Source organism: Chenopodium album, chromosome 22 (assembly GCF_948465745.1).
Source record: "Chenopodium album chromosome 22, dcCheAlbu1.1, whole genome shotgun sequence".
NCBI classification, from domain to species: Eukaryota; Viridiplantae; Streptophyta; class Magnoliopsida; order Caryophyllales; family Amaranthaceae; genus Chenopodium; species Chenopodium album.
Genome location: NC_137855.1, coordinates 4,636,153 through 4,647,356, shown reverse-complemented (window position 1 = coordinate 4,647,356; position 11,204 = coordinate 4,636,153). Strand labels below are relative to the sequence as shown.

Genomic DNA, 11,204 nt, shown 5'->3' with positions numbered 1-11,204 from the left:
GAGTATTACATTTAGCATGTACGTAACTGATTTATGTCATAACTTGATACTGTAGGGTATGGCGCCCGTAGTAACCAGGGCTACCCGAAATACATCATGCAGAACAGCAACGGGTGGATGTAGAGATGAAGAAGAGGATGTGTATCGAACATATAGCAATCAAGATCTCATAATGGACACATCAAGGGAGGCATTTACTGCTCCATTTTAAGCCCTTTCATAGTCATGCTTTCAATTTCTTTTCATGTAATAGTGCACTTTAACCTGCTTCTGTAAATATAGCAGCAATCCAGTACTTTTTTTTTTTTTTTTTTTTGGTTCCCCTTTAATACTAGGAAGAGTCTTTTTTGTTAGAGAAACTAACAATAAACTTTGTATATTTTGTTCAATGTTTATATGGACCGCCTAGTAGCAATTGTTACAATGTACTAGTATTTGTTCAAGATCATCAATAGGTGTTGGGTGTGGTTTAAAATTTTAAGGCCTAATATCTTGATGGAGTATTCGGAGAAACTAAGCAAAATTAGTGTTTTCTCACGATTTACTTAATTTATTTGCAAGCTAAACTTAATAAGGCCTGATCATGAGTGAATAAACTTGGGCCTTTTGTCTTTAAACTTAAAGTTTTCAATCGAATTAGTCAATTGTTGTCCAAGTAATGCAAAAATTGATTTAAATTGGCTATTTTCATATCGTTATTGATTCAGCCAATTAAAAAATTTATTAAGCATGAAATTATGACAAAATTAGCATTCTAGCCAAAATTTATTAAACATTTTGCATTCTCGCCAGTACAATGAAGTTTAAATTGCAAAACTGAATTAAGTTTCAATTGAAAAGTTTATACAGACCACACAGACGTCATATGCAACCATATGCATAAGTCACAAGTGCATAACCTAAGAGAGTGTCCAAGACTCTCAAGTTACTTTAACAAATCATTCATTTCAAAGAAACCAGGACTAGAAGGATAGCCCCAATTAGAAGGATCGACCAAATCTCCCAATCCTGTAAAAATACCACCATCTGCTTCATCCTCAGTAAAATACGCCAATAGCCTGTCCAATTCGTCCTCTGAAGTCGGTAAAACACTAGCACATTCCACAGAAGCTGCTGAAGATTTTGAGACACTTGTAGGTAAAGGAGCAGCAATTGGCACATCCAAGGAAGTTGCAGCAGGAACGTATGGAGTAGTTATAGCAGCAGTGGCGCTTGGAGAAGGCTCTTCAGCAGCAGCAGCAGTGAAGGGAGGACCAACTGGTGAAGAGACCTTTGGAGCACCCGAAGACAAGGAGATAACAGAATCAGCAACACATGGGCTGTTATCAACACGCCCACAACCCATATCGAGACCAGACTTACTCCCCTGCACATTATCCTCATTGTCGCTGTCCCACTCTTCTTCAACGAAACGAGCCCCATAGTCTTCTCCATTCTTTGGTCCTGCACCACTCTTTTCGAAGATTTTACAGATGGCATATGAATCCTGAGGCACACCTTTGTCAGCCAGAACTTTATCATCCAATGTATACTCATGCATGACCCAATTGGTCCTTTCACCCTTCGGAGCTTTTCCAATGTGGAAGATTAAAGTCTTAATCTTTCCAACATCCCATGAAGCATACTTAGTAGGCGAATCAGTCCCTGTCGATTTCCAATATCCCCTATTAGTAGTCCTGTTCACTCTGCCTCCAGATGGGTATTTCTTTGACCGAGGACAGAAGAAATACCAATACCGATCCTTAGTTTTCAGATGTGCCATTGCAGGAAGATCCCAGGGTTCAAACTTATACACATCAATCTCAGAAATCATTTGAGGACCCAGAGATTTACCCAGAACCTTCCTCTTCAGAAAAAACATGAACAACTCTTCATCTGTTGGGTGAAATCGAACCCCCGGTGGAAAGGACTTATTACACAATAGTTCTTCCATGAATCAGCACCAGAAAAGAACAAGCAGTCCTCTCCTTTTTAACTTTCAATCTACTTCAAATTCAAGAATTTTGAATCGTAACAATAATCAAAGGAGAGAGAGGGATCAGAGACAATCAACTCACCCTCCAATGATTAAGCCAAAAGCCAAAATTTAAGAACCCAACCACCAACGTACCCTCGTGAAGAAACAACGATAGAACAGAATGATCCACAAATTTTTCTTCTTCAGATTTACAATAGACATGGAGATCTGCAATTTAGCACAACCAACATATTCAATCAACAAGAAAAATCACAATCACTCCAAAAATAAGGAAAAAACAAAACAGTCAACCAAAATCAAGACTATCCAAAATTGATTCGCTGATCAAACTAAACTTGTGAAATCACATAGAATTATTCACGACTAACAATATGAACAGAACCGAATAAAAAAATTCAAAACAACACAATAATCCATCTTAGAAAACTCTAAATTGACTAAATGACAATCAAAATCAACGATGAACCCTAAATTAAGTAATTGATGATCGATAACTAAGAAATATTGTAATCGAAGATGAAAAATAGTTAAAGAGCATACCCAAATTCAAACCAGAAACAAAAATCCACCTTAGAAAAAAACCCAAATTGATTATCAGAAGATAACTTAACGATAAACCCTAACATTTGAAATTCAAATTCAACGATTGAATATCGTATAACCAAATTCAAACCAATACACACAAACCCACCTTAGAAATACCCTAAATTGACAATAAAAACGATCAACTAAACAATAAACCCTAACTTCCGAGATTGAAATTCAACGATCAAACAATATAATACCCTAAATCAAACCAAAAACACAAAAACCCACCTTAGAAAAACCTCAAATTGATAACACAGATGATCACTAAACACATAAATCTAACTTAAAAACCGCATTGCAAATTTCAATCCAAAAATACAAGAACACACAATAGAAAAATCTGAAATTGACTATAACAAACGATCAACTAATCAAACAATAAACCCTAACATTTGTAATTGAAAATCGACGATTAAATAAGAAAGTAAGAGAACAAGATTATACCTAAGCTACTTCAATGGAGGAGAGAGAAAATCCTCGGAGATTGAGAGTACGCGGTTGAATGGAGAAGAAGAGTTGTGTTTGTGAAGTGAAAATATGAGAAGCTGAAAAAATGAGTACTCGTAATATATAGACTTGAGAGAAAGACTGATTATGAGAATGTATTGTCAATCGTCAGATCAAAAGATATTGACGGTTAAGATTCTTTCTAGATCAAGTTTTTAATTTATGGAATGTTCTTAAACACAACATTAAGAAATGATTTCTATACTCTGTACTTAATTAGGGCCTGTTCTCATTGACTGAACTCAGCTGAACTGAACTGAACTGAACTCAGCTGAACTGAACTGAACTGAACTGAACTGAACTCAGCTGAACTGAACTGAACTGAACTGAACTGAAATGAATATTTTATAAGAGAAGGAAATTAGGAGTTGAACTGAACTGAACTGAACTGAACGCAGCTGAACTGAACTGAACTGAATTTCAACGTAAGAAAACAGGCCCTTACTCTGTATATTTTTGTTGATTAAATCAAATAGATAAGGGCTTGTTTGGCATCATTTTTGGTTTTCAGTTTTCTGTTTTTTTTCAAAACTAAAAACCAAAAACAGGAAACAAGAAAAAGGAGTTTCCACTTTTTTGTTGCCAGTTTTCAAAAATATTATGATTTTAATAAGTTTATATAATTTTTGATTCATTATGTGGCATATATCATATACTTTTATATAACAAAAAACCAAAAAACAGAAAACCACAGCAATGCCAAACGAACCCTAACTTTACAAGTACGAGTATTCCCTTCATGTTTTAATAAGCGTTACAGTTTGACTAAATATGCATGTCGAGATACACTTTGACCATTAATTTTTCAAATTATATGTTAGTAAAAATATGGAAATTTTGATGATATGAAAGTGTACATTATAATGAATCCAACAATGTATGAAGTAATATACAATACTCTGTATTATTAATTTAGTCAAATCAAAACCATTATGTAAATAGTGTAAAAAAAAATCAAATTGTATCACTTATTAAAACATGGAGAGAGAACCATGTATCGTAAGTCACAACTTCGCTACCACATCCCCTATTACTAAAAGAAAAAATATTCAAATGGAATAATTTGTACAAAGGGAGTACAATGTATTCATTTGACATTGAAAACAAGCACATACTCCATTGATCAAATATTATTACAATTTGTGCTTATAATATTACTGTGTTTCACTTAAACTTTGTTAAAAAAAAAAAAATTACTCTTATAAAAACAAATAAGTAGCAAAATTAATCCTGAATCGACCAACATAATTTAGTAAGACAAATTATATTTCAGATTTTGTTGAAATCTATTTCTTCTTATATACTTTCGTACTCAACATTTGTTGTGATTCTTGTGAACATATTCATGACATTAATACAAGCTATACTTGGTTTTAAAGCAAATAAACAAGACATGTTATAATTGTTACGAAGTACAAAGTATTTACTAAATACTTCCCATTCAGTTGCTGAAAGATAAAGATAACTAGATAAGCTTTCTATCTATTGAAAAATGAAAACTACCCGTAGAATAATTAGTCTACAATTTATATTATAAAAAATATTACTCGTAGTATTAAAAAACTACTTTTGCTACTAAGTTTTGACGTGTCATGCAAATGAGAGAGTTCGGCCAATCAGGATTCAGAAAACGGAGTTGCCAAGTTGTATTAAAGTATTAGAGTGATGAAAGGCTTCAACAACAAGATAATTAATTATTATTTGTTAAGTTACGCAATTTGTCAATCCAATTGGCCCAATAAAGGGTTGGGCCAATGACAAATTACAAAACCCAAAAAAAAATTTATTAGGAATTTAGGATGTACTCCCTCCGTTTTTAAATACTTGCTCCATTTCTCCATGTGCGGAGTTTTAGGAGAAATTAGAGAAAGGAATAAAATATGGAGATAGTGGGGTTGGTGGAAGAACAAAAAAATATAGAAAACAAAAGTAGTGGAGAGAGAATATATGTTAGGACCACTAGGTGAGAGAAATTGATTAAATATTGTAAAAGCTTTCCAAATAAGGAAATGAAGCAAGTATTTAAAAACGGCCGCAAATGGAAAGTTGAGCAAGTATTTAAAAACGGAGGTAGTATTTAATTGCGTATAGTCAATCAATATGAACAACCCCTTTGATATAATAGTTTATAACACAAGCAATTTTGTATTGCACAAACAAATATTGTAAAAAACAGATTGATTGCTTAGGTTAGGCCCTAATATCGTTGGTTTGGTTATTCTAATACATCTAATAATATACATAAATGAAATTGACGAACTTATTATGGAAGGAGACAGTTTTTTTTTTAATTTAATTTTATTTTTTATTAGTTTTACTTAAGGTTAAAGGCGATGTTCTTTTCACTATTACTTGTGTTCATTTAATACATACGTATCTAAAAATAAATTGAATATGAGCCTTAGATTTGAACTATATACTATTTTGGTTTGAATCATATTTTCTTTACTCTCTATTGTTCTCATTATGAACCATGTTTTTCTATGAGTGGAAATAATATTTGATTTGTTTATTTTGGGTTCATAACCTTAGCAAGTTTAATACGAGTAGTTTATAGAAATAGAGGTAAAATTTTGTTTTATATTTCCATAACACCCTGTCCTTTAAAGTTAATTATAGCATAAATGCATAATCAACGCATGTTTGCTAATAGTTACGAGTACTACTTTCAGCCTACTACTGTAAGTAGTAGTGTTTCCATACAAAATTAAGTATCGGGATTCCACGTAGTTGACTAATCATTTTAGGGTTGAGAAGTGATAAATTTTAATTACATCTTTTTGGATTTATTAGAGGACATAGATGATGTTGAACGAGTTTGATAATCGCGCATGTTTTGTTTTAACATAACTCTGAAATTTTTTGAAGGTAGAGTATCCATTTGCTACGTACTTCTACTAAAAAAAGAAAAAAAAAAAAAAAAAAACATATCTTGTCAAAGGCAAATCTAATATAACTCTATTACTAGTATTACTTTTTCTAACAAAAGCTCGTGTAATTTTGGATTGCATTGTATAGAATTGAGTAGCTTTTATATTACTTCAATTTTTCATATGACCTAACAAGATCATTCATTTCAATGAATGAATTGTTTAAATCTTCTAATCCTACAAAAATATCCTTGAAATCTTCTGGATCATCGGTAAAATGCTGCAGAAGTCTTTCCACCTCGTCTTCTTCTGACACATTCAAGGATAAAGGAGCAGCAATAGGCACATCCAAGGATAAAGGAGCAGCAATAGGCACATCCAAGGGAGTTGTAGCAGAGATGTACGGGGTACCCATAGAAGTAGTGGTGCTTGAAGTTGTAGCAGCGAGGTAAGGAACACCCATAACAGCAGTAGTTGTGTTTGAAGTTGTGGCAGCGATGTGTGGAGTACCCATAACAGCAGAGGTGCTTGGATAATGCACATCAGGAGCAGCAACAGAGGTAAAAGGACTACTAACACACCCACAAGGGCAACACATATCACAGGACACAAAACCAGATGTTCTCTCCTGCACATTCTCATCAGAGTCGCTATCCCACTCTTCTTCCACAAAACGAGCCCCATAATCTTCTCCATTCTTTGGTCCTGCGCCACTCTTTTCAAAGAGTTTACAAATTACATATGAATCCTGAGGCACGCCTTTGTCAGCAAGCAATGTATCATTCAAAACATATTCATGCATCACCCAATTAGTTCTTGCCCCATTCGGAGACTTTCCACTGTGGAATACCAAATGCTTGATCTTTCCCACACACCGTTCTTTATACTTTACCTCCTTGTCCTCTCCAGTCGATTTCCAATATCCATTTTTAGCAGTCCTGTTCACTCTACCTCCAGATGGGTATTTCTTTGAACGAGGGCAGAAGAAATGCCAATACCGATCCTTAGTCTTAAGACATGCCATCTCAGGAAGATCCCAGGGTTCAAACTTATACACATCAAGCTCAGAAATCATCTGAGGACGACTCAGAGATTTCCCCAAAACCTTCCTCTTCAGGTAATACATGATCAACTCCTCGTTCGTTGGCTGAAATCGAACCCCCGGTGGAAACAACTTAACATCTAATGACCCTTTCATAATTTAGCACCAGCAAATTCTCCCAGAAATTTTGAATGATCAAAGGATGATCAACTAACTAGTCAACACCAAAAACTACGAACTACGAAACCAACCGCCAACGATGAAACACAAGAATCCACAAACTTATTCTCCCCCGATTCACAAAAGACATGAGATCTGGAAAACCAACATAATCAATCAACAACAACAAAAAAAAATCACAACTTTTCAAAACAATCCACCAAAAACAGGACCAACAAAATTCAACTCAATTATCAAATTAGACTCGAAATTCACATAAATGTCTAGACTTCAACGTAAATCGCAATGAAATTATAACTAAAAATACAATAATCCACCCCTAAAAAACCCTAAATTGACTACACTAACGATCAATTCAATTATAAGCCCTGAATCGTGAAATTCGTTATCAACTATCAAATAATCTGATATTCTACAATAAAAATGAACACCGAAATTCAAACCCTAAAAAAAACCCTAAATTGACAATAATCGATCAAAAATCAACGATAAACCCTAAATTGACGATCAAATAAACGATAAAAACCGAAAAATGTGAATTTGATGATCAACTCAACGATAAACCCTAAATTATGACATTGATATTTGAAGATCAAAATTAACAGAAGAAAAAACAAGAACTTACTTCAGAAGCTATTTCAATGGAGGAGAGAGAAAAAGGTATGATGAATTCAAAATTCGCGCTTCAATGGAGGAGAGATAATGAGTTGCAGGGAAAAGTAAATGAACGGTTTATATAGGGAAAAAAATTAATGACGCGGTTTTTTATGACCGTCAGATCTAATTCAATCTAGGGATATTGACGGTCACGATTTGTTCTTGTAATATTCTATGAAAGGTAGGAGTATCTAAGATAAATAAATGTAATCTAATAAGATACGAAGTAGAAGTAGTGAAGTAAATCAATATAATATAAAAATATTTCCATCAAAAAAAGATAATTATTACAGTCTCTGTTCTTTTTTAGTTGACATTATTCACTATTCTTTATCACTCTTGCAAACGTACAATTTTAATGATTAATATCTTATCAAGATTGTAAATAATAATAATAATAATAATAAAATAATGGTTATAAGTCACAAAAGCTAATCAAAGTGTAGTTTAACTACATATAAAGTTCTGTTCGAAAAATCAAAAACTAAATCAACCAATTTAAACTAACAACAAACCGTAAAGTAAAATGGACAACACTTTCTTAAAACCTTGAATAACACACAAAAATATAATCGAAAGTTTCGCCTAAAAATTTTAACATTAAATTATAACTCTGAAATGAACCGTCTATAGATAAAGTATAATATGGAGTAATAAAAATAAAAATCCAAAACAACTTTAGTAAGCAACAAAAATCCTAAATTGGAAACAATAATGATCACAATATATTTAAGGGCAATTTTATCTCGGAATTGAAACTTATCTAAACAGTTTAATAATAAGTAATACGGAGTACTCTGTAAGTCAAATCAAATCCATGTAAAAGAATGAATGGAGTCGTACTATACGAAATTAGGGAATACGAGTAATAAATAATCTTACCAATTAATTAGAATTTAAAGTAAAAAAAATATGTACGGCACGTAGTATAATTAGTCCACAAATATTTACGGAGTATTTTATATATGTACTCAGTAGTCAGTACTCGTACTATTTTTTTTTTATTACTCGTTCTATATATATATATATATATATATATATATATATATATATATATATATATATATATATATATATATTAGTCCACAAGAATTAAAAACCATACTTAAAAACGTCAAGAAAGTCATGCAAATGATGAATACTAGCCAATTAGAATTCAACATTCTAGTAAACAGAGTTGCCAAGTTGTAGTAGAGCTGACAACTGAGTGATGCAACGTCTTCAACAAGAAGCTGAACTCATACAGCAGTAAGAACTAGGTCCAAATCGCCCAGAAAATGAAATGTAAATAGTTGGGCCAATGATGAAGCCCAATATAGCCCAATTACAAAATCTGACAATTTTGGAATGCAATGGACAATTGATAAAGTCCAGAGTAAGAAATGTACTTGGTTCAAAGATGGATATTTGATGTACTAGTACAACTTCCTTTTAGATTGAACATTTCCATTTTTCAAATTTGTTAATGCATAACTCATATTTTTTGGTGCAAACGAGGGGCTAGGCCTCAAAGAAAACCAAAAATAATATACGTTGGGACAGACCGAGGGAGAGCCACACCAACCCTATTTTCACGTAAAATATGGCCTAAAACTAAGACTGAGACTGAACCAACTCAACTATGTTGTTCTATAAAACTCCTTGATTGCTTAAATTAGCCTATCTTTATGTAAAAGAACCACACCAAAGCTATCTTCATGTAAATACAGACTAAAAATTTGAAAAGTATAAGTGAAGGCATAAATGATCACCAAAATAGAGTTGTGAATATCTAAGTATTTTATTATATAAAAAAGCAAATGAGACACAAACATTGGTTATGTTACATTTTCCATATTGCATAGAGTTACTCCGTATTTAACATGGAGTATATTTTAAGAGAAGGGTCTTTAATAGTGTATCGTTGTAACTTGTGAGAGTTGAAAATTTAATCATCATATCAATCTCGAATAATAGAAATTATGAGTCTCTAATAAATTCCGTGAGGAGTAAAAAATGAAATAACTGTAGAAATATCCAATGGCGATACAATACAGAGTACAATCTATACTAGTAGTGATACATATAGTTCAGTGATAATATTGACCCTTGTCACTAAATTATTTTTGTAATATTATCATTATATTTCTCATTATTGTTGAAATCATCAACGTGTCATATACTTGTATTAAATAATCATTTTTGTAAGTTAATAACACATTTTTAGTAAAGTTGCAGCGGGCCGGGGGTGTAACAAGTTAAAGATTACCATAATGAATAAATGAAGTATGATGGATCTACAAAGTTATTTTCATTTTGTTTATTCACTTATGAATGAAGAAATGAGTAAAGGACTTCGTGACTGCAAACTTTTTATAAGAGATGTAGAATGTACGTACTAGTAAGAAAATTAGGTCCAAAAATTTAGAAGGCAATTGCGAGAAATTTAAGGAAACAATTTGAAATGAGTTAATGAGAAATTAAATTAAAATGAGAGATTATACTACATATTTTGAGTTGATAAGTGAGTTAAGTGACAATCAATAATGAGGCTTAAGTTGAGGTTATACATTCAAACTCATAGCACGAAAGATTTATTGCATGTACTTTTTTAAACTTAAATTAGGTACAAAAGCTAATCAATACTATGGAAAACAAGGGTCAAAATGAGGTCTACAACATATATTAATTCATCCCTTATTCGATCTAAACCAATATCCTTTAATATAAGTTATATACCACCTAATCAACTGACAGTTTCTATACTTTAGCCAACAAATCAGGATTATTCTAATTAATTAATTAATTATATGATCCACTTTGCAATATGCAAATTGATAAGCACATACAAGTTTAATTCACGGGTTTATAGCAAAGTTTTTGTCATTATTAAATTAATACTTGAGCAATATTCATTATAATATTGTTAATTGCATGCCAAATATAATTTGACTCCTTTAATAAAGAAATACCAAACCTAAAATTAATTAATACGCATTAGTAAATTAAAGGCTTGGATTCACGAGTTGTGTCGCGCACTAGACGGAAACCTCACGCTAAAGACTAGCGTATGAAGATTAGCTTTTAGATAAAGATACCTATCTTCTTATAAAGTTTTCGAGTGAATGTCACCTCGCTCGTTAAGAAAAAAAAAACACTAGCCGACTAGGTTAACCATGTCTACATACTCGGCGTTTTTTTAATTTAGTCGTCTCTTTAAATTTTCTCATATAGTCGTATTATATATGATATTATATCCCCAAAATCAAATTAGCCCAAAAAGTGAACCGGGAAACAAAAAATAAATAAATAAATAAATAAATAGTTTCACATTAGCTATTATCATTGTAACATGAATGTTTTGGCCTATAAACTTTACCCAACCAAAATTTTAGGAACATTT

General features: G+C 32.2%; 2 protein-coding genes across 2 annotated transcripts; both read right to left on the bottom strand.

Annotated features, from left to right (window-relative positions):
* Nucleotides 1-735: 735 nt before the first annotated feature.
* On the bottom strand, nucleotides 736-3,094 carry LOC145605192 (NAC domain-containing protein 82-like). Its single transcript, XM_081661230.1, has 2 exons — nucleotides 3,011-3,094; nucleotides 736-2,185 (listed from the first exon to the last, which is right to left on the bottom strand). The coding sequence occupies exon 2, from the start codon at nucleotides 1,931-1,933 to the stop codon at nucleotides 926-928; it is 1,008 nt and encodes a 335-aa protein (XP_081517356.1). The 5' UTR covers nucleotides 1,934-2,185; nucleotides 3,011-3,094; the 3' UTR covers nucleotides 736-925.
* A 3,015-nt stretch (nucleotides 3,095-6,109) lies between these two features.
* Nucleotides 6,110-7,859, bottom strand: LOC145606264 (NAC domain-containing protein 82-like). The gene is made up of 2 exons (XM_081662291.1): nucleotides 7,791-7,859; nucleotides 6,110-7,300 (listed from the first exon to the last, which is right to left on the bottom strand). The coding sequence occupies exon 2, from the start codon at nucleotides 7,139-7,141 to the stop codon at nucleotides 6,110-6,112; it is 1,032 nt and encodes a 343-aa protein (XP_081518417.1). The 5' UTR covers nucleotides 7,142-7,300; nucleotides 7,791-7,859.
* Between the last annotated feature and the right edge of the window lie 3,345 nt (nucleotides 7,860-11,204).

Excerpts from the sequence above, each read along its gene's own strand:
- LOC145605192 (XM_081661230.1), bottom strand. The coding sequence starts at position 1,933 with ATGGAAGAACTATTGTGTAATAAGTCCTTTCCACCGGGGGTTCGATTT.
- LOC145606264 (XM_081662291.1), bottom strand. The coding sequence starts at position 7,141 with ATGAAAGGGTCATTAGATGTTAAGTTGTTTCCACCGGGGGTTCGATTT.